General features: G+C 44.5%; 2 protein-coding genes and 1 long non-coding RNA gene across 8 annotated transcripts in view; 2 read left to right on the plus strand and 1 right to left on the minus strand.

The window, feature by feature from the left end:
• Positions 1-16,889, plus strand: part of cavin1a (caveolae associated protein 1a) — a 29,915-nt gene extending 13,026 nt beyond the window's left edge. The window contains exon 2 of the mRNA XM_006638208.3: positions 11,680-16,889. Coding sequence (XP_006638271.1) covers positions 11,680-12,372 — 693 coding nt within the window. The 3' untranslated portion in view covers positions 12,373-16,889. The remainder of the gene's footprint in view (positions 1-11,679) is intronic.
• Positions 8,877-21,649, minus strand: LOC138225502 (uncharacterized). 2 transcript variants are annotated; one of them, XR_011183940.1, is made up of 2 exons: positions 21,461-21,649; positions 8,877-9,214 (listed from the first exon to the last, which is right to left on the minus strand). It is a non-coding gene; the product is annotated as an uncharacterized lncRNA (long non-coding RNA). The 2 variants fall into 2 exon arrangements; XR_011183941.1 differs by lacking the exon at positions 21,461-21,649 and adding an exon at positions 10,705-10,788.
• The window catches only part of stat3 (signal transducer and activator of transcription 3 (acute-phase response factor)), a 31,216-nt gene continuing 24,936 nt past the window's right edge, over positions 20,781-27,060 (plus strand). For 2 of the 5 annotated variants that reach the window (XM_015361890.2, XM_015361891.2), the window contains exon 1: positions 20,781-21,023. The gene's annotated coding sequence lies outside the window, so the exon portion shown is untranslated. Of the gene's footprint in view, positions 21,024-22,138; positions 22,255-27,060 lie in introns of those variants that run through there. The other 3 variants (XM_015361887.2, XM_006638136.3, XM_015361888.2) reach the window with 2 other exon arrangements.

A 27,060-nucleotide genomic window follows, 5' to 3' on the forward strand; every position in this document is an offset into this window, starting at 1 on the left:
TAAGCCAGCCCACACAGTTTTCTTCCACTATGGTTACGGTTTCGCATCTGAACTCTATTTCGACGAGTTAGTAAGAAAGGGAAACCATCTTTATTTTGTTAAAACAAAGCTCAGGAACCTTAGTCTAGCGCAAAAGTGGATCGAAATGGTGCAGTGGAGCCAAAAAAGGGAAAGTTTTCCAGTGGGTGAAGTGGCAATGTAATGTCTGAAGGCAATGTGGGTGTGCAATGAGCCAGCTCTGTCGCCAATAACCTCTATTGAGAAAAGGCGATCATTTAAAAAGGAGTGGAGTGCTGTCAGAGAAGTCTGGAAGCGAGGATGCTGTCTCCACTGCAAGGCCGATGAAGTGCAAGTAGGGTTACAGAACGACTGGCCCCTGTGTGTCTCAGGCAAGCAGCTGAGACACTCTGGGCCCCGGCAGTGGACTCTTCCAGCCTTTGAGATGAAACTATTGTGAAAGCACAGCTGTCGACTCGGCAGCTGCTCAGCTGCCCCTGGCTCCCCGGCGAGTCATTTCATCACCCGGTCTGGGACAGGGGTTTGTTCTAGTAGCTCTGCGTGACGGACGCTAATTAATCTGAAGAGCCTGAAAAGACGGCAAGCGGGGGAGTCGCCTCTGAACGTTCGCGCCAGACGGGACGGTTTTTTCCCGACCGCCTTCCGCGTTTCTCGGCTCGCTCCCTTTCATGTCATTTCACTCGACCGCAGTGAGAAACATTCTCGACGCGTTTTAAAAAACGCCACCTTCAGGCATGCTCCGCCTCCTCTGTTCACTTCGTTTTGGGTTGCAATTGCATGCCGTAGGCTAGTCAGAAGCTTTTCTTTTGTGATTGAAAGTGTCCAAGACATCCGTCCGTCAATCATTCCGTAATCTCTATATCTTATATAGTGTCTTGGGGTGTCCCTCACAAAGAGAGAAACAATATATCATTTGTGCAAATTTAATACTCTTTTAACATGGAAGAGTTTCTTGTATTTGATCATCTGACTGTAATGTTTTTCTTACAAGCAAGTTCTGCAGATCTTTGCACAACATTAGTCACGTCCTGACATCATATGGATGTTGGAAACAAAATAGCCAAACTGTGAATATGAATGTGCCCTTGAGCGTGAGTTTTACACAGGTCATTCAGCTCATGCGGGCCCCTATTAGGATGGGTGTGCAATTGGGGACCTTATATAACTGCAACAGGTTCTGGTCCGGCGGTGGAAATGTTAATGCTATCTAAAAAAAGAATGACTGAAAGAAGTGTGCTGTCAACAGGTTTACACTGTCTGCTGCTGCCTCCTGAGGGTGCCTGTCTTGAAACTGTCAGTCTTGGGACCATCGATTGAGAAAGAAAAGTTACTTCATTTGGCAGGGGGGTTGAGGGATTTGTTGTGGCAACGGAGCTCCAAAATGAAAATGATGCCAGTGACTCATGTTAAGAGAACTCAGGCCTTCGGGGAAAAATGCACAAAGCGACCCATTCCACTTTTTGCAGTTTGGTGATGTACTTAAAAATCAGCTAAACCAATGGCAGCAATTTTTTTCTTTTCTCTCTCTTTCGCTGGGTGGCATCCAGATGCCAGCTTTCTTCTAAAATTGCGCTCATCGTTAATTCGTTTCCTGGAAATTCGGTGTCGCCCGATTTGGTCCCGCTGGCAGCTCCTGCGAAGGCTGCCTTCTTCCTCACCCTCAGAGCCCCTCCTGCGCCGTGCGTCCAGCTCCGGTAAGCCAACCAGGGCCTGGCTGGAAAGCCAGAGCCCAATGGCACGGCAGCGTGACTGGCCAGGAGTGGCTCATGTGCAGCACAGCCAAGAGCCCACACCTTCCCTGGCAGTGCTCTGCCACTGAGTGGCACCCCAGTCACTGGGAGCTAGCAGCATGACCCAGGCAGGAGCTGGCAAAGCTCAAGCAAGAGAAAGCTCCTTTACTGGTGATGCACAGAGTCACAGTGTGGGAATTTCTCTTTATACTAATCATCACACATATAGGCTGCTACAGAAAAACTCCTCACAGTTACCACATCCTTGCCTCGCACATGTTCAAGAACGGATGTTAAACAAAACTCTCGTGTATACCTTCAAGACTCAAGACAACACACACTTCCATCTCTTTCTTGAAGTGCTGGGTAAAAAGTGCCTTGAAATCGGCCTCAGTTAGGAGACATTTCCTTATAGAACGGGCAGAAATAGCACTTTCTGGTTCGCCACATTTGAGCTAACAGGGAATTCTACAAGGAACCATAGCAAGAGCTCAACAGTGCAGGATGAGGCAATAAAACAGCCTTGCATCTCAAACAGCCTTCAGACTAGCCAGTTACCCTCGAATTTTGAGTTACTTTCTGGAAACTCACGTCCCTGTGTCTCCGCTAATGACAGCTGTAGTTGCACAGCTTGCAGTACAGGCAGGAATTTTGTTTTTGTTTTACTGCAGCGAGGGACTGAATTTGCCCAGAGCAACCCTTTCCAGTGGCTAATGGAAACTATGCTGAAGCCCTGGAAAAGGAGTGGCAGAGTGGTGCAATCAGAGTTTCCTCTGTGCTTGTCGTCACTTATTGTCTCTGAAGCCGTAAATCCAAAATCTCGGATTGCCATGAGGTCTGCTTATCAAGGCCCAAGCAGAATGAAGTCCTAACCCAAATCCATAGACTCAGCTCAAAACCAGCGCCATGTTTTGAATACAGCTTCACCTCCCACCAGATAGTCCAGTGCAAAATTCATATTCCATTGCCAGAGACTGATGGAGTCATCTCCATTTAAGCCTTTTTTAAATATTTGTTATTTAGAAGTATAGTGAACTGTGCACTGCGAAGAGAAAGACCACTGTATTTCAGAGGTTTTGATGGCTATCAGGTTATATTTGTTTTCATACTGTCTGTATCTGAAACTCATTCCCTGATTATTTATTGTTTATTGGAAGGTACTTGCAGTAATCCGTGCAAATTCTGAATAATTAAGGCCAGAAATGGCAATGTTTGGTATAAATCTGTTTAGTGGAACTCATACTTGTATCTGAATTTCAGTGGAAATCAGGGATTCCCTGCAGGAATGCTGTTTTAGGACAGCTGTAGACAGTTGTTGGTTTGCATTCCTGAACAGTGCTTCTTGGTTGCTACCAAGGTTTTCTCATCCGGACATGCTACTTTATTGCAAGCTACATTGCTGGCCAGATGTTATGGCAGTTTCAGTGGGGAAAACGTAGTTCCATTATCTGAAAGTGCAATGAGTGTTTATTGTGCACAGCATGCGTATGATAAATGGGATATTCCTGCCATCCTGCCTGCTGCATGATGCTAGGCAACGCACATCTGATGCTGTTTGTACACTAGCGGGTCACACTCTTTCCACTGCAGCGCAGTCATTCATTCACAAGCACCCACTGACTGGGCTCACAAGCTTGAAAACAGGACCTTGATAACGAGGCAGTAATATCAAAGCACAGTCATCTGCCTCCGATTCTCTCTCATCTGCCTGTGAGGCCTGAACTGGTTGTTTTACAAAGAAGCAAGACTGAAATTGAAGGTGCAGTTGCTGGCACTGCTTTCCTTGCCTCATTGGAGGCCCAGAAGAGGCCTTCTGCACTGCTGGGCAGGCCGGGGTTGTTTTGCGATGGGGTTGCCGTGGCAACGCGGCTGCTGTATCTGTTGCCGGGGGAGTGGAATGTGGCAGTGGCCGGTGGCCAGGGAGCTGCCTGGAATTCTGACTGGCGGAGGCCCGAAATAAACCAAATGACCTGCCGCCCACCAAGCAACAACCAGATAAGGAAAAGGGCGCCATTTACTTTTCAAGATGAATTCCACCACTGGGGGATGGAGCCCACTCTAGCTTCTAACTCCTGCTCTCTCATGTGGGAGATGTGAAAGATGGCATCACTGCCAGCTTACAGGAGAGTTAGGAAAAGTCATAGGAGCAGTGCGCCTCTCTGTGACTTCACTGCCAGCTGACAGGAGAGTTAGCATCAGTCAGAGGAGCAGTGAGTCACTGTGTGACATCACTGCCAGCTGACAGGAGAGTTAGCATCAGTCAGAGGAGCAGTGCAGCTCTCTGTGACATCACTGCCAGCTGACAGGAGAGTTAGCATCAGTCAGAGGAGCAGTGCAGCTCTCTGTGACATCACTGCCAGCTGACAGATGAGTTAGCATCAGTCAGAGGAGCAGTGCAGCACACAGATACATTTTAGGACAGGCCACCAAATGATTAGTTGTGAACTCAGGAGAGCAGATGTAATCCTAACATTGTGGAAGGAGTCTAAGATGGACTTAGTCTGTATGAATTCTGATTAAATTAAGACTGTATCAATCACAAGTAGTTTTACTTAATGAACAATTTCTCTGTAATGTAGGCTGATAACAAAGAAAGATACTGTATAATACAGATTTCCTGGACTAGTCCCACATCCAGAAAAGCTTAACCTAATTTCATTTTGTGGATGAGTAAAGGAAAAAAAATTCCATTTCTTTGAAAGACGCAAAGAAGAAATCTGCCAGGTATCTCTGAATGGATGTGTTAAGTGTTTATTAGCTCCACAGTAACACTGTGAGGAGAGAGAAGGCTAACCCTGAATATGCAGTATTTCAGTCAGTAAACTGTCTGAAGGGATTTTAATAATGAAAAAGTGCTGTTGGATTAGCTGTGATCATTGTGAAACAACAGCGCACGGATGTGTATGAATGTTATAGCACTCAATTGCTGATCCGATCTTTTGAAATATACTTGTTAATTTGTTGACCTAGGTGGCTAGCAGTCCCTGAGCTCTGTGTTTGGAGTTAATGTTTTTTTGGGGCTAATCTGGTTCATGATTTCAGAATGAACTGCACAGCAACCCCAGTCTTCTCCTTCCAGGGGCTTGCTGATCACACCCACTTTGTAACATAGAATGATTAGAATATGACAGTATCTAATAATATTAATGTTCACTTAAGTATGTCCACTTGTTCCTTGCATCGGTCAGGATGGTGTCTGCTCCAAATAGTGTTCTAGAACAAAACACTGAATTGGACTGCAAACTGGATCAAGGCACCCAACTTCACAGAAGCTCCTAAATTCCTCGTCTGGTAATTTTACCGTGGTCAAAAAAGAGAAATACCTCCAGGATTTGACTAATTCAGCCCCCCCCCCCCCCCATATGTACACTTCCAGCGCCTCATAAATCCCTCTTCGCTGCCAGCAGTACGATCCCTCATATTCCCATTCTATTTCCAGCGCGCTTCTCCGGCAGATTAATAGCTCCGTGAGGAAGAGTATGCACCACTCAGCTGAAAGGCAATCGCAGACCAAAGCCTCTCCCGGCTCTGCCACAGTCAGGACCGCCGTCCCCTGCCAAGGAGAGGAAGACACGCGAGCTGCTCCTGTGCTTCCCTGTGTCTGACGGCCACTAGTGAGCTGAACGACTTCACGGCTGAAAGGAGCCCTGCCTGAGTGCTGGCTGTGCCTTCTAAACAAAGAGGCAACAGTTTGCATGGTTTCTTTCTCTGTCTATCCGGGCTGCAGGGTGATGCAGTCGTCAGCATTGCTGCCTTGCAGCACTGGAGGCCTGGGCTGCTGTCTGGGTGGAGTTCGTGTGTTTTTCCCAGGTTCACGTGGGTTTCCTCCTGGTGCTTCCTCCACAGTCCAAAGACATACTGGGAGGTTCATTAGCTTCTGGGAAAACTGGCCCCGGCGTGTGTGTGCTGGTGCCTGTTTCTGCCCTGCGACGGACGGGCGTCCTGTGCACAGTGTACCCCAGCTTGCCGCTGCACCCCGCTTTCCGTGCAGCTCCCCTGAGACCCTGAACTGGAATTGGATGAAGGGGTTAGGAAAAGGACGGATGGATGAAAGGATGGACAGATGGGCTCAAAAATGTACCGCATGCCGAGATGCGTGCAGCTGTGCTTTCTCCTTTGCCAGCAGTCCTTCGGATGGCCCCAGAACTACTCCGACTGAATGCCGCTTCTGTGAAACGAGCCCAGAAGCCCTCCGTAGGAGGCTGTCTGCCGTGAGAGCCCCTCAGAGCCCTTTACAGCACACCTGGTCATTCTGCAAGGGCCTGTGCTCACTCCGTGGGCAGGAAACAAGTCGCTTTCACGTTGTGAATCACAATAAGCGCACAAATCGCAACAGTATTTCGGTATCATTGGCAGGTCAGCATCAGGGAGAAGGGTACCGCATCACTTCCACCAATAGATATACTTCTAGATATACTTCAGATCCTTACCGGCTGTATACTGTAAATAAAACTCTCTTGCTTTGGAGAGTAAAGCAAACTGGGGAGCTATTACTAGACCTGCGCAAAAAAGGTTTTTTTCTCTGAATTTGGAGAATGAGTAACGTTGAGTGCCAGCCATTCTCAAAGACTGATTATACGCAGTTATGGACTAAAATACCAACATGCAGCACTTTAAGCTAAATAATCCGATAGAATTTGAGAACACTTGACAAGGGTTTACTGACAAAAAGACACAATATTTTAAACTGTATTTACTACAAAGAACTCCATTTCCATTACAACATACCAGTACATACCTCTGCATTGTACGTACTGTAACTGCAAGACTCCTGTGATAGGCATGCCCTGCTTCTGTTATAATTTGGGATTCCCTAAAAACTAATGCAGTAAAGTCCCTTCCTGCGCAGGATCTTTTTGCTGCTTCGAGCACTTGTAAAGAAAATGTTTAAAATTTGAGCTTATCAAGAATCCTTTGGTCTCAGTCGATAGATTTTCCTTTACCATAATCATGGTCAAACTATTTTTGCATGCTTGTTTTGAAAGAGGAAGCAGATGGTTTTCTGTAGAGAAATGTTACCTTTGTTAGTATCACAATAATGGCATAGCTCGGAGCCAAGATTTGTTTTTTATATGTAATACTTCTGGGTGTTCCTGTTTTCTTTAGGAACAAAGCACAATATAGCATTGTGATAGACTGGAGAACATTGGAATGACTCAGAGTCTCAGGATTATGGAAAATGCCTGTAGTTTCCACATGCCAAGTACTGTAGATACATTGCTTCCCAATGAACTTCCCAGCATCTGGAATGTGGTTAATTGGAGCTGGGTGGGTTGGGTTAAAAAAAAAAAAGCTCTCCATGGCCTGATCCTCCTGTAACCTTGTAAAACATTAGCCTAGATAAGGAGTTCAAGCAAAAAACATTTCTGACATTCTTTTGATGTGAGATCTGGGCAAACGGAATGTTGCAACACACTACTGAGTTTCTATAGTTTTCTGGTGTGTTTGCTTTGTGTCTTTCTATCAGTCCAAGGAGGTGAGTTCTGCCTTTGGGATCTCTCGTTAGTGAACAGTAGGATCCATACTGTACTGTACATAGGAAAAACTCTGAAATGGATATTAAAGCAGACAAGGTTAATAATGGGACTATTAAGGTTGGATAATGGCTTCTGTCAGTGTCGGGCAGACAGGAATGCATTTACGGGCCTGCACGGTAAAAATGAGCTAATTTCGTGGCAGGAGGCAGGAGGGTGGGAAATGTGTGATGACTTGTTAGGTTTTAGGTGGGAACTCGCTGTGCGGCTGCGCTGCTCGGAGGCTCGGAGAGAGAGAAAGGGGCCTCTTGAGCGAGGCTCAGTGGTCCTGGCATCACATGGCACAATCCCCTTGCTCCCACCCTCCCGGTCCTCCCAGTGCGAGGGAGACACGTCAGCAGTCTGGTTCATAGTTCATGTTTACTGCACTGCGAAAAGAAAGAGCGTGTTGGGGGAGCTGAAGCATCAGACTGCCACCAGAATATTCAGCGTGGCAGGTGAGATTTCTGTTCCCAGTGCTGTGTGCAGCCAGCAACATCCTCTGGGTACAACTGCCAGCGGATTTTTTTTTCCCTGTTTTAGTATTGGTCCAGATTGGGAATCAGTTTTGCTGGGACTCCTTGCAGTCCAAGGGGAGGGCCTCCCCTGACCCAGCCTTCCATCAGAGCCGCATGTGTGTGTTGACGCGCTACGAGCTCCACAGTGACGTACAGGAGAGCTAGCTCTGATTGGAGGAGCGGTGTGACATCACCACAGGCCCTTGGGGAAATCTCAAGGGTTGCTGTGTCTCTGAGACAGAGGCCTGCCTGACAAATCTTAGCCCTGCCTGCTGGTGCTGTCATTGATAGTGCGTTGTCACTTGAGGAAAGCTATTTACTGTTTCTCAAACCTATTACCCAGTTTGGATCAATTAGGAATCTGCAATTATTATGTTCAGCTATGAAGCTTTCCCAGGGTCGCATCTGTAGGGTGTTGGCTGTGTTCATACCTTACTCCCTGTTTTTATTTTATTTTGCTCTGGTTTCCCTCAGTTATACAAGTTATTCAGTTATACAGTTATTCATTACCTTGCTGTAACCATGATGTTCCTATGCTGTACTCTGGCTCCCTCATGGATGAAAAGTGATGAGCCCAGGCAGAAGCAAGCACTTTCATTCCCTAACTAACACAGATTACTGTATACCTACACTACAACATAAACTCATTGAAGAAAAGCTCTATTGTATACAATCACAGATCTGGGAGAGCATGCAGACTCCACACGGAAGGTTCCTTAGGCCCCGAGAGCTATGAAGCAGCATCAGCAGCTGCCATTCAAGCAGGAGTAAGAGTGACACCAGTTGCCAAAGAACTCTTACGCATCACTGTGCTGCCCGACTGCAGTCTTGGGAGGTGGAAGTGTCTTAGCAGGAGTCTGGATGGGATCCACCTGGTGCAACCAGAGAGCAGCACTGAAACCCGACTCTGTGTTTACCCAGAGCGGCGCTAGGCTGAGGAGGGCTCTGTGCTGCACTGCCTCTACCAGCTCCCCACTTCTGACTCTCCCGTCTTCACAGGAAGACAGGCAGCTGTGGAGTTTGATCTGGACAGTACAGAAAACCATCACACCTAACCATTCTTTCTCTGTGTGTACTTGATCTGAGTGAAAGAGAACTTTTTGTGCACGTTAATTATTTTAATATTTCTAACAGCCTTGTCATTAGAATACTTTTACACACAGTCTACAGTACATACAGGAGGGACACACAGTGGCACAGTAGTCAGCATTTCTGCCTCTCAGCTCTTGAGCCCTGGGTTCAATTCTGGACCTTCGGTGCTGTCTGTGTGGAGTTCGTATGTTCTTCCCAAGTTCACGGGAGTTTCCTCCTGGTGCTCCAGTTTCCTCCCACAGTCCAGGGACATACTGGTTGGTTAATTGGCTTCTGGGAAAATTGGGCCTGGCTTGCGAGTGAGAGTGCGCTTCTTTTTTGTTTGTGCATGCGCTGTGATGGACTGTAATTTTAAAAAAAATGTTTTATGAAGAACTTTATCAGATTATTTCTGAAAATCTAAATACATCATATCACATGCTCTGTATGTGACCATTACTGTTGCTGCTTCTTGAAAGAACTCTAAGAAGGTGGTGAGGCAGGACTTCGCTTTTCTAAATTCATGGTGACTATATCCTAGTTTCTGATTTCTACTTTGGTGATCCTCTAATTGTGTTCTAAGAATTGTTTCCATAACATGTGATAGACTATGACATGAAATAAAAGTGTCTGATGCCCATAAGTCCTCCATTAGAGGCTTGGTCAGTGAACTCTAGTAGGTTATTGAAGCACAATATACAGTACCTCTATTAAATCCCTGCTGACTATCTCTTAGAACTTGGTTCTCATTTCAATATTATTGAATCTTATTTTGATTCTTAGAATTAAAATCCATACATTTAGACATAATTAAGATAAGGATTTTTGGCAGGACAACCTGGCTTTGTTTTGTACCTTTGTTAGGGATATTGCATTTATGGTGTTCCAATCTGTAGGCACGTGTGTTATCCAGAGAGTCAAGCATCATAAATGAAGACTTTGTGATTCATGTAGGGGGCTGCCATCCTGCATCTCATCTTCAGAACAATTGCTCTGCTATCAGATGTTTGAGTCAGTAGTATTAAAAAAGTGAGGTATTCGAATGTTAAAACCGAGTTCCTTTAAAACGAATTCGCTCGGGAAGGCGTTATACGGCACCAGTCCACTAGAGGGAGAACTCGTCTCATGATACATGAACATGATACATGTATTATGGGATGTATTCGTGAAAAACTAATCTAATCTAAATTACCACCTGCTGCATTCCTAGTGGGAAAGGTATATTGAATGTACACCATTCTTGAAGCTAATTTGGGAATACATCATTTTTTAAAATGTTTATTTCTGATTTTGTAAAATGTACGAATCTCTCCTTCAAAAACGTCCCTCTCCTCGTCCTGGCCAAATTTTCCATTGGCCTTTACTAATCATGGCCTCCTAATAATCCCCATCTCTGAACTGGCTTCATCACTCTGTTCTCCTCCCCACTACGGCTGCCGTCGCATCATCCAGGTGGGGGATACACACTGGTGGTGGTGAAGGAGAGTCCCCATTACCTGTAAAGTGCTTTGAGTGGAGTGTCCAGAAAAGTGCTATATAAGTTTACAGTTTCTGCCGCTTAATTCGACAAGAAACATGAATATTCCATGGGATGTGATGCATTAGTTCCTTTTTGGTTGATTTTCATCATGAAGAAATTACTTCGTTGCTAATGCCTAATACCTGATGAATAAAGCATTTTATTCACTGAAGAATAAAACCAGAGTATAAAATCTACCTTCCATCGTACAAAATAATAGCTGCAGCATCTTCTATGCACTTAAAATACGTTGCATAAGTTTTTAAAGGAATGAATCTTACGCAATACAGTATTTCACAATGTGATCAGAAATACTTTGCTTGGCAGGTACTTACTGTTAAAGTTTACGGTTTGATCTGGTTCACGATTTCTTATCCAGTTCCCGTATACATTGAAAGGGTGAGCGATCCCGCTTAAAAACACCATGAAAAAAAATCAGAATTCCGCACTTCAGCGTGTTTAGAGCTTATTTTCTGTTAGGTGGGACTACAGCGCCATCTTGCGTCATAGCTGCACCGGTGAAGAAGCATTCATTCCTCGATTAACACTCAGCTGCGGTTCTCCGGCTCGGAATCTGCGTGTGTTTAAATCGTCGACGCCTAAGGGCGATTAAAACCTTGACTGGGACATTTTAACACTGGTGCACGGCTGTTGTTTACAATGTATTGAAAACATACCGAGTACACTCCGAGTCTACTCTACTGTTTCCTTTTATGGTTTACAGGTGTGTCGCGGTGCAAAACAGAAACAAATATGTAGGAAAGCTGGACGATTTGGTTCCTGACTCCTGCTTCTATACATCCCTCAGTGTGTTAGGGATTATGTCTTCCTTTCTGGGCCAGTGGGAACAGTTCTAGGGAGATAAAGATGGGGAAAAGCTCATCCCTATGTTAAAGCCCTGTCAGTTCTCTGACTATATCAGAGTATAGACTGTATCATGACTATATGTTCATCTTCCATCTTGAAGAGGAAACTTGAAGAACTGGTTTTCAGTCCCACCTTCATTAGATAATTCAAGCCTCACTGGATCTAAGCAGTTGCTTCAATTGAATATTTGCATTTTGGTTTCTAGTCAGTGTTTGGGGTTTTATCTGATATAATACCTGTGTTGAAGGTCTACCATGTTCAAGAGCTGGGAATGAACAGTTTAAATCTTACAACTGTTACGTCAGGGAAGGGTGTGATTGTGTCACTGAGGGCTCGGCTGGAACAGAAACCAGCAGGTTTGTGGTTCACCAGTGTTGTCCAGCCTTAGCCTGGAAGGTGCGCTAATCTCGGGCTGTCCCCTGCCCTCTGTCTTCTCTCCGCAGGACGAAGTGAAGGTGCCGTCCAAGGTGAGCGTCTCCAAGTCGCTGAAGGAGCTGGAGCGAGTGCCCGAGGAGGGCGAGGAGGCGGAGCCGCAGGCGGAGGAGCAGGGGGGCGGAGAGGGGGGGCTGGCGCTGTCCTCGGACGAGGAGGTGGAGATCGAGGAGATCATCGAGGAGTCCCGGGCGGAGCGCATCAAGCGCAGCAGCATGCGGCGCGTGGACGACTTCAAGAAGGCCTTCTCCAAGGAGAAGATGGAGAAGACCCGGCAGAAGACACGGGACAACCTGGAGAAGACCCGGCAGAAGACCAAGGAGAACCTGGAGAAGACCCGGCACAACATCGAGAAGAAGATGAACAAGCTGGGGACGCGCATCGTCAACACCGAGCGCAAGGAGAAGATGAAGTCCTCCCGGGAGAAGATCAAGAAGTCCTTCACCCCCGACCACACGGTCTACGCCCGCTCCAAGACCGCCGTCTACAAGGTGCCCCCCTTCACCTTCCACGTGAAGAAGATCCGCGAGGGCGAGGCGGAGAGGCAGGGCACGGAGCTGATGGAGGTGTCCCAGGAGGAGGAGGTGGACGGCGGCGAGCTGCTGAGCGAAGACAACCCTGAGATGCAGACGCTGCTGGAGGCCGCGGAAGACACGGAACTGGTCCTGGTGGAGAGGAGCCGGATCCGGGAGGACAGCGACTAGGACCTGGAAAGACTCGGACTTCCAAACTGCGCGGACGGGACTGCGAGCTCTCGGAACACAGGAGAACGGGTGGGGGCAGGCTGGGATCTCCTTGGTATCATTGTCTTTAGCCGCAGTTTTGTTATCAGTGCTGTAATCATTTTCTAAACCCAAAAGCCCCTAACCTCACCTTTCCTAGCCTAGCACCGCAGAAGCACAGGGGACACGTTCAGACTGTAATCTTTTCTTCTTCCCTCTACGCTTCCTGTTTTTTTAAGCCTTTTTTGTGTTTTTTCTTTTTTTATAAGCAACATTACCATAATAAAGGCAAAAGTGTACTGCAAGCCCCCTCAGCATATCCCAGATTCTGTAAAACATTTTCTAACGTCATCAGAGGTGAGCTGGAGTTCACAAGGAGACAGGACTCTTCCATTTTGTGCTGTTGTTCTTTGAAATATTAGATTGATAAACTGAAGCGTTCTGTCACACAGTGAAAATAATACCTGTGGGTATTACAAAGCTGGTTCAGTCAATGCGGCTGACATCAGAAGCACTAATTGTGTGAGCTGCTGATGTCTGAATGAATCCCTTTGACAGGCATATTTGGAAAAGTTCTGTAATCCTAGAATGTGGAGATATATATCAGTCGGTTAAGAAGAAGAAGAAGAAAAAAGCAGTAGAGAATTCCACATTTTCCCTTGGTTTTAAACAACCAGTAGACAGATGGTCTTAGATATTTAGTTATTGCTCCCACAGAGCAGCCCATACAGTTCCCTAAAAGTAAAACAGTTCTTTTTGTGGGAAAATACTATTTTTTTATGAGAGCAATTGGATGAATCCTGTGTAACTGCAATGTGGGTTTAAAACATCAGTGTTGAGGATTTCATGGCTGACAGACCAACATTCTCAAAGAGAATACAGTACATCCCCCTCCTTTTTGAGAGACTACTGCCCACTGTCCTTCATTAGCAATATGAGAGTGTATAATGTCCTGAATTGATGACAGACATCATCATTTTTCATTCAGAGAGGCCTTCCTTTTTTAGGTTTCTTATTACACATTATTTTGTTTAACCTCAAACAAGCAACAGATTTTTTTTTAAATACACAGCATGCTTTTAAAGTTATAGTAATCAAGGTATATTGTAAGAGCAGTGCTGCGTACAGCAATGAAATGTGGTACTCATAGACCAGGACCATAGGGCACATGCTCTGATGGACCTTGATAGTGGACACTGGACAGCTTTGTGTAGGTCTGTAAATGGTGGTAAGCATACACTTTCATTGTCCTTCAGAACTGTTCCACACGGTCCCTTTATCATGTTTACCAAATTTCATCACTCCACGGTGCTTATTTTTCAAAATACAGCATTTGAATAACCCAGCTAGTTTTATAAGCCTCCTGTACTTAATTGCTTGTTTCACTGTAAATATACAGTATGTATGCATGCTCACAGTGTTGATATCTAAACTGTAAATATAAATCTATAAACTGTATTTAGCCATAATCTCACATGAGATTACGAATTCTAACAATATTACAGATAGCATATGTGGTCTTTCCATGTCGGCAGACTTCCGTGTAATCAGAGACAATATTTGAGTCATGGTCTTTAAAAAAAAACAATTCATGGTAATCTCTAATCTCCTTGACATATGATATTTCCTTTTGTTATGTCTTTATTTTACCCTGCTGTTCACAGTAAGCAGAGCATCTAGAAAAACCATGTTACTCTACAAAGCCATTTTCTTATCTGTGCAAAATACAATGAAATTACCTGAAATCAAATATGATTTTCTAAAGCTGCACCAATCAGAGCGCTGGGAAATAAGAGTGACTACTTACTGTATAATCAGTAAGTGAGGCTTAATGATGACTTGTGAATCTTTGATTGTCCTCGGGCCATGAGGACAAATTGGTTTCCATTTAAGGGGCTACAAAGGTGAAAACAATTGAGTTTCAAGTGTAACCCTGATCATTTTTAAAGTGACAGGGATGTATTTGGCTGTCAGCAAAAACAGTTCAAAAGATCATGTTTGCCAGAATACATACAAGATGTTCACACCCTAGGTGCAGAAGCATAGTGTAATGATTGAGCGATTTGCACCATCTATGGGTCTGTTCATTTTGTTATGGGAACAGTCTACAAACATCTACATAAAAGCCTATGGCTATATATGTTTGTGTGTATACAGTGTATATTCGCAGCAGTGTAAGCAGCAGGGACAGCATGAGTGGGACATGACAATGAAAGGTTTGGAAACACAAGAGCATGAAGTCAACAAAATGATTTGATGGACAAGGTGCTGATCGATCTGAAGATCTCATCCAGCCATTTCTTGAATGGAGGGATGGTTACGGCTTCTGCATCTTGGGCACCTCGTTCCACACTCCCACAACCCTTTGCATAAAGAAGTGTGTCCTGTTCTCCGTCATAAACATGCTTCCACCTAGTTTCCACATGTACAGTATGCTATTGCTCATGCTTCACTGCCATCAGGTTTGTCATTTAAGGTCTCCACTCTTTGTCTTCTAGACTGAGCTCAATATGTGGAATACAAACCCATCACTCTTATTTTTTGGCCAGGGTGGCCTTTGGCCAATTTAGTGTTTAGGGATGCGTGGGATCCCATTGGGATTGAGATCTGGGATTGGGCTGGAAGTCTGCCTTGGGCTACTCAAGCCCAACACACATCACCTGTCAATATGGGCTCAAGATGTTAGGCTGGATGTTCCTAATATTTTGGCCACTGACTGTATAGGTTAGAATATATACAGTATATATATATGTTGTACAACAGCTCTTCCTGCCTTTTTATAAAGTGATGTAGTTTCCAAAGACGTTTCCAATTTCAAGGCTTGTGTCTTTGTCAAGAAGGAAGTCAGGATGATTTATTGATGATTAGAAAGAAATATATTGCATACGTATTAAATGCACTAAGGAAAAAGGACTTCTTGTGCTGTAAATTTAACAGGTTTATGAGAAGTGCCGGGTTTCCTTTTTTTATTTCTCACTGATGGGAAGCCTGCCGCTCAGTGATAGTGTGGGTCTTATTTAACGGATCGCAATCTAATCAAGAAGAGCACTTCTGAGGACTGATAGGGAGCAGCGAGAGGCTGGGGAGGAGCAGGAAGGGGAGAGAGAGGGGCGAATGTGTATCCAGACGGGAGGCGAGAGGAAAGTCGAGGTGAAGATGTGCCAGGAAATAAAAATCGCTGGGAGTTTGGGAACCACCAGGAGGAGGATCTGCATATCTCCCAGAGACAGATGGAGAGGCTGACATGTCTGTGTGCTTATTGCGCTGATAAAATCTGAAGCTGAATGCTAGCGTAGCTGCTTTGTTGGATGTTAATAGCCGTGCACTGCTGTGTAGACAGGCAGCATTGTAACATTTACTATGTGGACACCTCCTTACGAAAAGAAAAAAAAAACTTTATATATATTCATTTTGTTGACAAACTGGGGCTCTCTCAGGTCTTTTTTTTTTCACGTTCCCAGTAATCAGATACTGTACCTGCTACAGCCCCTGAGCTGCAGAACTTGCACAGCCGCAGGGCTGCCGAGATACAGCGAGTCACGCGAGCAGATGCAGAACCTTTTCTGAATCAGCTGGAGATAAGTTAGGCCCTCCGGTCTAAAAGCCATTTTGCACGCCTTTTTTCTTTATTCATGTTCAAATCTTAGTCACATCCAAGCAGGGTTTAAGAAAGTGCCAACAGGCGTATCACATTTCTCTACATGGAATATTCTGTTTTTCTTTGCAATATAAATAAAATTGCAGATCACGGGGACAGGTACACTAGCAGGTGTTTGCATCTTACAAGTGAACTGGACATAACTCCTTTTCTTGTCACCTGAGAGTCCCCAAGCACCTCAGCAACAAGATAGTAGCTGTTACAGAGAGGTTGAAGTTCAGCTCTGACCACTGCCTAGTCTCTATAGGAAGAGAAGGGGCTTTTGAGATTGAATTACTCTTTCAGTGGTTATAGTCCATGATAGCATAAAGTATTGCAAAACAAGACTGGCTCCTTCTATTACTTTGTTATTGCCGGCACCTGCAATTTGGTTGAAAAGCACAATAGAACATCTGACTACTGTATCCACCTCTGCCTGTCACAGAGCAGATGAAAAGGACTCTTTAGAACCTGATACCTAGATGTACTTGTACAACTCCAGCCTCCTCTGAAAAAAGGCACTTTGGCACGATCAAAAAATGGCTGCTTTGCTTATTTTAATGGAGGTTGCTAATTGCTTTATGACTTTATGAATGCTGTTGGTTGTGAGACAGCAGGAATATTTTTATATCAGCAAACATGACTGTATCCTGGTGATCAGATTCAGAAAGGAAAGAAATGTATCCCTTCTTTGTGACAAAAGTAAAAAAACACAATTATGTTTACATTGACCACATAGATTAGATTTTATTTTACCGCTATCTTATGTATCCAGATAATACAGCTTGCTTTCTGCACTGTATCACTGCAAATCGCCTAACCACTAACAACTCAATAAAAAACACCCTGATTGACATCCTAAGAGTCTCACTGTCTTTGTGTCTGGTGTGGTAACTCCAGCCTCAGAGCTGTACATCTGTATGTCTGTAGAATGGGAAACTGTAAGTATGTAGAGCTGCTCTTGAGGACTGCCTGAAACTGACACAGTGACTAGGGCCTGGGGCCCAGAATATAATGGGCTCCAGTTCTTAATGAAGACACTACTGTCCTTTTCCAGACAAGTCTTTCCCAGCCTCACCAGTCACCCCAAATGTTTAAACAGCTACCACTGTAACAGGGGCTTAAACTGCACTGTAGATGTAGATGTAGCACATATTCTCAGTTTTGATTAATGCTACAGACCCTTGATTGAATTGAGTTTTTGTTGACTCATCTTCTGAGGTCTGCGAAGGAGTTCAACCTTGAATTGTTTGAAAGAGTCTAAAGTTATCTTCGTCATTGCAGTCTAAGCTGTAGTTAGGCGTCAAAGTGAGTTACAACACAGAACGTCACATATGGAACGGCTTTGAATTTTAAGTGTACCTGTGCACAGAGTGTCACGTCATAGTCTAGTTAGTCACATGCATCACCATTTGAAAGTCATAAACAATACATCCGTTTAAAAGGCCGATCCTTAACAGAGGCCTGTTTGCAGTAAGGAAGTGAGAACACAATGCCAAAGGGAGGTAACTGCTTTTAAACAGGACACAATCTGACAGCCGATCTTTTGATTAGCTTTACTGGAATGCCATTTGTATTGCGATGCTGTTGCCAAGTCTGAATAGGAAACCTGCTGATTCTTGTAGCGCTTGTTGGTTAGCTTCTAAGTCCGGAGAGAAGCAGCTGCTCATCACTATGGTAACAGAAGACACGAAATCACTCACCCGCAGCTGGGCACAAAAACCAGACCTCAGACTTCGTTTCACCTGAGACAAACTGGCAATATTTTACACTTCTTCTTCTCCTGCTTGTTGAAACCAGACAGAATGAAAAAGTAGAAAGGGGTGAAGCAGATTTCACACTGTGTCCTACTGTAAATGCTTTCATAAACAGTAAAACAAAGTCAGATCATTTGAAAGAGAAAGTATTAATTTTATTCTGGGAATTCATCTGTTTTAATCCGTCTGTTTCCTGAGATTATATAACACAGATCCTACCAGCACTTACTGTTTGGTCAGCCTGGTTTAAAGCTGGTTCACAAAAACCTATTTTTGCCTTCAAACTGGCTATAGCCTTTGGTTAGCAAAGCACTCGTTTTTTATATCTAAAGTGAGAGAAATATATATGGTTCATGAATAAATTTGATATTAAATAGCGTGGCACCTCTGATGGTGCGAATGGAAACTTTGATAGACACTGTGGGAGTTTGTTTCACAGGTTGCCCACCATAACCGCCATTGTTTCATTTAAGCTACTCCTTCCTTAGAGGAAATGCACCGTGTGTCAAGGCTGAATTCTTTCAGATGAAAACTGTAACTTAAATCCCTTTGCTTTTGTTTTTTTCTGTTTTGGTTGACTGGGGCTAAATAAAACAAATCTTGAACAAGCAATGTTTGGGAAATCAAAGCACCCGCACTGTCAGAACTGGACGTCTGTGATGTAAGTCCACACGCAAGGTATTTCTACAGTATCTATGTGTACAGTACATGTCATATCTCACTTGGCATGTCAGTTTGGAGTGCCAGCTGGGAGACAGCAGCTCGTATGTGCAAACCAACAGAATATTTAAGAATAATTGTTACGCTTATATAGCCCTTTTGTGGACAGGTAATGGGGATCCCCTCCACCACCACCAGTGTGCAGCCCTACCTGGATGATGTGACAGCAGCCAGAGTGAGCATGTACACTCCCCACACACCAGCTCTCACTGGGGAGGAGAGCAGAGTGATGAAGCCAATTCCTAGATCGGGATTATTAGGAGGCCATGATTGATAAACCCCGGGATTTTTAATGAGGACAGAGAGTCAGGACCCCAGTTTTGTGTGTCCCCATCACTATACTGGGGCATTAGGATCCACACAGATGGCAGGGTGAGTGCCCCCTACTGGGCCCATTAACACCTCTTCCAGCAGTAACCTCAGCTTTCCCAGGAAGTCTCCCATCCAGGTACTGGCCAGGCGTCAGTAGGTTGCAGTTGTGATATATCTACCGGTCCCATGGCATTCGTAATCCTACATTCCTGGGTTTGACTATAGGCGTGGATGCCTTCTGTGTTTAGTTGGCATGTTTTCCAACGATCACATGGGTTTTCAGCAGGTGCTATAGTTTGCCTGGCTGAATTGCTCATTTCATGAGGAGGAAGTGTGATGCCCCATCCTCCAGGGAAAACTCCCCCACAATGCCAGAGCCCAACATAGAAGGGACATGTATTGAGTAGAAAGGCAATGACTTCGTCCGTTGGCAGCAGACTGGGTTCCCATCTGGAATGAAGTCATGGGAACTCAGACCAGACCAGACCAGGGGTGAGCAACACTGCCTTACAGGATGGCCGCACGCCAACTGACTGTAATAATAATAATAATAATAATAATAATAATAATAATAATAATAATATCGCTTTATTAGCCCTATACAATTTTCTTGCATTAGGAACTTGTCTTTTCACATACCCCAACTTGCTCTCCGTGAGACACACAGACAGGGAGAGAAGCTGGGGGTCAGAGCGCAGGGTCAGACATTTATACAGCACCCCTGGAGCAGTTGGGGTGAAGGGGCTTGCTCAGGGGCCCAACGGAGTAGGATTCCTCTGCCGGCTGCAGGATTCGAACCGGCAACCTTCCAGTCACAGGCACAGATCCTGAGCCACAGAGCCACCGCTCCGCCCCTCTGCCCATCCACTCATTCCTCCCACCACACAAGAGCGCCAAGGAACCTGTGGGGTCTTTGATTGACACAGCAAGGGGAACCCCAGCGGGGACACTGCCAGGGACCTTACAAACCCTTCTATATGGCCTTTCTGCTTTTATAGAAAACCACTTGCTCTGACATTTTTCAACAGTTTCAGCTGCTTAAAATGACATAAGTCTGGGAGCAGCAGAAATAGCTTGTTATTGTGTGAACTGGACTGTTTTAACAATACCCCACAGCTTTCCGGATAAACTTTGCTGTTAACTTAAGGAGAAAAATCAGAAAAACTGAAGGCAGGACATCTCCCTACCAAAAAGACTGGATACCCCCCAACAGTACAAATGTACATGCAGTGCAGACATCCATCTGGAAAATGACACCCCCCCACCTCCTCTTCCTTCAACTTCAACTTCCTTCAAATAACCCTTCACTGTGTCACTTCTGGTTTGTGCCTGTTCAGAAAAGTAAAAACTTCGGACTATCTGATTATCAAAGGGCGTCTATTATGCGTAGAATGTGGAGTTTAGAATAGAATATGGAGTTCTTACTAGAGACATTTATTAAAAAGCATACCAACGGGAAATACAGGAAAAGGAAATAAAGAAGACTGATAGGTAAATTGTCATTGCCTTCTAAATATATGTTTGATGATTCATTTAATAGCTTTCTAGCTATTTAGTTCCTTTCATTAGCAATAGCTCACTCAATGCTCTTAAAAATCCAGTTTTCATTTGTCTTATTAAACTGCATGTGACGTAATCACTGCCAGTAACTCAGATGATTTCCAGCCGCGCTGTTCCAGGCACTGTTACACCTTCCCTCCGCTGCAGCCTTTTTAAAGAAGGGATTCTTTTGAAGTTCGACGGAAGCACAAGAGGGAGGTAAGATTTTATTCTAGAACGGCGGTGAGGGCGTGAATTATAAACACTGCGATGTCGCGCACAGTCTAACCTTAGGCTTTCTGTCCCCGCCCCCTTTTGGGTTTTTGGAGGTGCTGATTGGATGAGATATTTACACCTTTATGAATAATTAAGTAACAGGAAAGGATTCTCCACGGTTATTGGACCAAGGAGCTGTTTCCTGCTACTGGGGTTAGGTTGTCTCCAATGCTGGCAGAGGAAATACTTAACAACAGCGATTTTTCAGCAGCCATCGAGTTTGGGAAAGTTAGAGGAAAAACTGAAAAGCGAAGTTAGGGAATAAGGCAAACTGTTAGCACTTCAGACTGATTCTGTCCTTTATAAAAAGATTAATTCTCGCTTTTAGCATTTCTGTGAGGAAACAGTTACGGGACCTTGATTTTTCAAGAGGACCTCCAGTGAGAAATCAGGTAAGGGGCTCTTGTGTAATTGTTACGATTTGGCCAGTTTTTTTTAAAAAAAAAACCCTTGTTTATAACAACAAACCCGTAATCTCGGATTAAGGTCTGCTTCGCGTATGACGGGTTTTCTGCATTGAAGATGAGGGATGTGTAAAGATTTAAAAGCCACACGCTTTTGCATGACTCACACCAGACGAGTCAGAAACACAGAAGCGCAAAAAGCGGACCGCTCGGCGAGAGACCCGGGGATGCGCGTTTCCAAACCTGAGCGAAAGCGAAAGAAATGGCCAACGTCGTTGATTTGAAAAAGCACGTTTTTTTGTGTTTGTCCCCACCCCCTCTCTCGATTGAGATTTTATTGATTTTCCCCGTGTCTGGCTGCAGTGCGATAATTTCAAGGGAGGTGAGCCCAGCAAGGCGACAGTGGCGTGTTTCTGAGCGCTTACCTGCGCGTACGAGTGAACCCCCACACCTGGCGAGCTTGTTCTGGTATGAGCTGTCTGTAGTCTCATCAATGGAAATGCCTGTTCTGGGTGAATGCCCACTTTCAAAATTACTCCGTAAAGATCCCCCTCATTTGAAATTTAAAACCCCTTAAGGCTCGATAAATGAGAAGTCATTCCACATGTCATGGTGTGTACTGTAACCGGCATTCAGCCAAGTCGGTGCCAAGACCCGGGGAGTTTTTATATTACCATATACTAGAACTGCGTTGAAGAGATTCCGGAACTGAATGGGGTTCCGGCACCCTGATTGGGGGGAAAAAAAGAAATATGATGAGATATATGTTTTTTTGAAATGATAAAGGGTAAGTTTCAGTTCATCTTTCAAGTTGTCCGCGTAAAACCGTGTTTTTCGTGAGGAAGTCTGCAGAAGTGGGTTTAGCTTCATTGACGATTTTCTTTGCACGAACACTTGTGTGTGTGTGTGGATAAATATTAAACACATTTCCTGGTAGAGAAGAGGCGAGCTCAAAGAACAGTCCGACAGGTCGGAGAGTTTTCTGTTCACTTGTGATTCATCTGTTAGCATTACGCAATGCTTTTGCAGCGAAAGAGAACAGTCGGTGTCAGATCGACTTCCTCGCTGGGCTAAATCGAGCTTCGTTCTCGCTTGCTGTGGTGAACGGTTCCGATGACATTAAAAGGCTATATATTTTTTTTTAGTAATCAAAGTTACAAAGTAACACCTTCAGAAACGTTTTGGAATTCTGGCTTTCATTTTTACGCGCAGAACGGAGGTGAGATCATGACTAATGCTTAAGAAAAACTCACTTTCCTTCATCCACCAGGAGTTCAAAAGGGCTGGTTGTTGATTATTTCGACACCCCTGCTAAAACCCTAAAAATAAAAGGACGGTCACTTAACGTCTACGTTTATTTTTGGTTATGCAACCAAATAGTTTAGGTAAGGCTTTGTCTTCTGTGTTTTGGTTGGTTAGAGATCCATACCCGTTCTTTAGTACTTGCAAACTGTAAGAAACCGGATTTATGTTTTGCAGAGGTGAGGTGACGCCTTTGAACCGTGTGCGTAGTTTCACGGTGCTTTGGGTCAGCTCTGATTTTTGGAGGAGGCTGAGACGAGCAAATCGATCGCAGTTCTTCAGCTTTAAAGACGCGCTCGTTTCCACGGCCTGAGCATGTGTTGTGGTAGCTCGATAAATGAGGTGCTAGGTTCGGCCCTTTGAAGTGGCTGGGAAGGGGAACTCTGCCTTACACCTAAGCTCGCTGTGATCAGCACAGGTACCTGCTCGCCGGCTCGGGTGGATGTACACGCGAGTAGGCTTCATGACAGGCTTGGGAATTTCCTCTCTGGCAGCCTGAAGCACGTAGCTGAAGGTCGAGAATTTTTCTTTTACCAGAGAATGGAACTGTAGCGGAGGTTTGGAAAAGCTGGGGGGGGGTCCTTTGCACCCGATCTCCGTGCTGCAGGGTGGCCAGTCTCCACTCGTGAGCGTTGCCGTGCTTGAGCAACGAGTCGTCCATTGACACGGGTGATAGTGAGTGGGTGTGTGTGTTGGGGTGGGATACTTCCACTTGCCGTTCAAGAAATGACTTGGGCTTAGAGTCTGCGCAGATCCCACTCTTTTAGCATAAAGCATGGTCTGAGTTTTCCCAGATTTCCACTTTTCCACTCTCGCTCTGCATCAGGCATGGAAGACGCTTGGAGAAAGTGGGCTCGTTGAAGTCTGCAGGGCTTGATAAAGGTTCCTCTCCGCCTGGTGGGCGGCCAGTACTCGCTGATCAGTATGTGATCATTATTTTGTCGAAGCTGTCTTACACAGGAAGCTGCTTGTATTGATGAGGTCTAAATGCAGAGGTCTTTGCTCTGGTGTGGGCATTCCACTCAACATCTCTTCAGCACTGCACACTCTCAAAGATGTGCTGTTCTTTTGTGATGCCCGTTTAAGTGCTACTTGACTGAGCTACAGAGCTTGATGGCTTAGACTGCATTTTAAAATCAGGTGTTGCGATGGCTTGGTCTTTTTGCCTTTCAGCTCGTCACCGTGAAGGATCAGTAAAGGATTATACTAGAGGTGTGTTTCATAATGTCTTCGTCAGCCTGACATTTTGTTTTCAATATTCTGTGGTTTATCAATGACTTCACCTGCAATTGCCCCTGCATCCCTGTCTCTTCCTCTTTCTTCTCAGCTCTCATCTTCTCCCACTCCCACGCCTCCTTGGTGAAGTGGACTGTGTGCTTAAATGCACCCTTGTTTGAACCTGTCAGCTGTTCCACCACTATCCGAGTGCTTAAGTAGTGCTTTAAAAGTGAATTTTGCCAGCTGAAGCAGAAGGGCCCCACTCTGTTAGCTGAGTGAATAGATGCATGGAAAAGGTTTCTTGCTAACATTCTGCAAGGATGAGGTAGATCTTGGCTCAAAATCAGTTGTGCTAATAATGAAAACGAACTATTCTGTTTGAAATTATTTAAATATATGAAGCCAAAGTCTTTTGTCAAGATGTCAAGTGTCAGGTTTTATGTCAACAAACTAGCAAACATGGGTTCCTAAACGAAGCACCAGGACCCCAAGTGGTTTGTGGTCACTGTTGCAGTGGAACACATGTTCTGTTGGGTCACATTATGGCACGGAGGCAGGATTGAGCCTCCCTTTCCTGCTTGGGAATTCTCTGTGTTGATACCCGTTGCAAATACCCTGCAGCCCTTCAAGAGCTGAAAATAACATTCAAGATGCAGAAACAGAAATTTGGGTTGCGAGACACTCATCTGTAGTGTGTGGGAGCATTGTAGGACACTGCAGTTAACAGGAGAAACCAATAAAACCCTTCTCTTTCTGTGCCCTAACCAGTATCCAGATGTATATTTTGTGAGAGGGCAGTGTTCCTTCACACAAGGGGTTTAAGAACATGTGCTGTGGAATACTCCACTGGTAAGCTCCAGCAAGGGCTTTTTGTACCAGGGCATAAATATCTCCTTCCATAAATTGCTCCCCAGTTAAAACCCTCATCCCACAGCAGTCTTTCCACACACCTGCAGCTCTTTCTTGTGGTTATGGTCATATTTTGGCTTCCTGTTTCCTGATAGCCTCTTCTCCTATTGCCTGTAACCTTGAAGGAACAGTAAAATAAAAATCTTAGGGTCTGTTTTCTCTACATGGCCGGTCATTTTCTTTCTTGCTCTGTTTTCTGTGTTTGTACAGGAGTGAGTTTCTCCTTAACTGGAGAAGTCCCTTCGTGGAGACTTGGAGACACTGGAGAAGTGTCGTAGGACACTTTGCAATTGCTTTGTTTTTGTGTGCAGTGATTCTCGTGCCTGCAGTCCACAAATGGAGATTCCCAAATGCACAGATAATAGTGTGTTCTGTATCTCCAGTTTCTAGCCAAACTGTAGTGGAGGTAAGGGGCTTGCCGTTACATGATTTTCAAATGTGTGCTTCCTTCAGCTGGAAAAAAAAATAGTCACAAACAGATCTATTTCCTTATTCAGGTGATTGTTGTGGTTTGAAAAATTCACCTGTGCTATTGCAGAGGCACCTCCAACAACAGATCCCTTGTGCTGAATCATTACGGACAGAGCAATCTCAGAACAGGTTGTGAGTCACACGCAGCTCTTGGGCACTAGGAAGCTGAAATCCACCATTATCCCACTTTCTAAGGTTTAGTGCTTTCCTGCAGTGCGAGTCCTCTAACCTTTAAAAAGGAAGTAGAGGCTACCTAGTTTTCTGAGAATATTAAGATTACATTGTGATTGTCACTACCCTGTTCCTTATTACTTTTAACAGTATGGAGGATATAATACTTCAGACTTTTGCCATAATGATTGGGAGCTGTTCCGTCTTAGGACATTTCCTCTGAGCACGAGGACTGAGCTGTAGGACACAGGAATTTGCTGTGTAATCAGACACCAGGAGAGAAGGTCACTGGCTCAGATGTGGGACGTAACAGGAGTGATACAGTGGGGAAGCTCCAAGTACCCTTGTGTGTTCCAATAAACGGCATTTACGATGAACTCGACCAGATGCAGCACAGTGCAGCCCATCTCTGTTACTGAGGAACAATTCATTTTCATGTTTGTTGAGCCTAAAGAAAGGCGCTTGAAGGGACTTCTGGTTGAGAACAGCATAATTTACAGTTGGGATGCAGGTCACTAGAGTCAGTTAAAATGATAAGAACTCCTTGTAAGGGGAAGTCCAGTTGTATTTCTAGGAATGCTGTTTTTCTTTCAGTATGAAACTCTTTAGTGCTCCGGGATCAGACACTACATCTGACTACATCAGAACCTTTCTCTGGCTTGACATAATTAAGCCTAGACTTTCTCTTCGTTTGTATACCTGTCTCGCTTCTCTACTAACATCGAATTCAGTGCATCTTCTTGAAATCTGTGTGTGTGTGTGTGTTGTTACGCTATGAAATGGCTAGAATTAATGAAAAATAGGTCACTACGTTGTTTTTTTGCTTGAGTCATAATTTATCGAGGCTCTGATTATACAGATTTGTTCCATGTGTTCTAAATTATTGTATTTTTTCCCCAGTTAGTACATATTTTTGGTTGCTTGAAATTACACTGCTTTAGCATTTGTCATGAAAGAGCTAAGTATCGACTGGACTGGAAAATGTTTGGTTCTTTCTTGCTATTTTATAGTCTAAATCTAAATACAGTATTTTTAGGGAAAGGGATAATGAAATTACCAGAAATGGAATTGAAATTCTGTATGGTTTGGTCTCTGTATTGCAAAACGTCTATTGCTGCTGCTCAGTCAGTCCACAGACGAGTGCTCAGGTAGTCCTAGTCTGACAGGCTAGGTGAACCACGGGTGAGGAGCCCCAGTTCAGGGGCTCATACCTCTCGAAGTCAGCCCAACCCTCACACGAGAGGAAGTGAATTTAAAGTTGAGAACAGCAGACACCCTTCTCACGGAAAGGGTTGTGAGATTATGGAACGAACAGCCCAGGCTTGTTGTGGCAGCTGACACCCTGACGTCTTTCAAAAAACAGTAAGTGAATGACAGATCAGTTAGTGAATGGCACACAAACAAGATAGCCGCGCAGAATGGCCTGCTCTTGCTTGAATCTTTATGAAGGGAAGAGAAATCCCTGTAGGCAGAATGAATGCTTTTTTTGTACCAAATCTCCTTTGCCTGTTAAATAAAGCTTAGTGCACCATTTTATTCTTAATAGGCATCCTTAATTGACAGAGAGCATGTGCAAATATGATTTTGAAAAGAACAGTCACTCTTCATATCCTCTTTACCTATTTGCAAAACAGTGCTGTTTCGAAACGCAGTAAAAATAGGCTAGGGCTGTCATCATACTTCTCTGTTCTGATACAAGAACCTGGTTGTGAATTTTACTTCATTCCCCTGGCCAAATCCACAGGGGTGTGCTTTAGAAACCTTTGCAAAGTTGAATCTTATTTGCATTTTATTGTAGCCCTAAAGTGATTTGAAAGCTCCCAAAGTTCCATTGTGAAACTGAGCCCAGTAACTCTCCCAAATAGTTTTCAGTTTTCCTGAAGTTCTACTGCATTTATGAACTTACTTTGTATACAGTATCCAGGGCCAAGAACGCTACACTGGTTGCAGAGTC

Source organism: Lepisosteus oculatus, chromosome 28 (assembly GCF_040954835.1).
Source record: "Lepisosteus oculatus isolate fLepOcu1 chromosome 28, fLepOcu1.hap2, whole genome shotgun sequence".
NCBI classification, from domain to species: domain Eukaryota; kingdom Metazoa; phylum Chordata; class Actinopteri; order Semionotiformes; family Lepisosteidae; genus Lepisosteus; species Lepisosteus oculatus.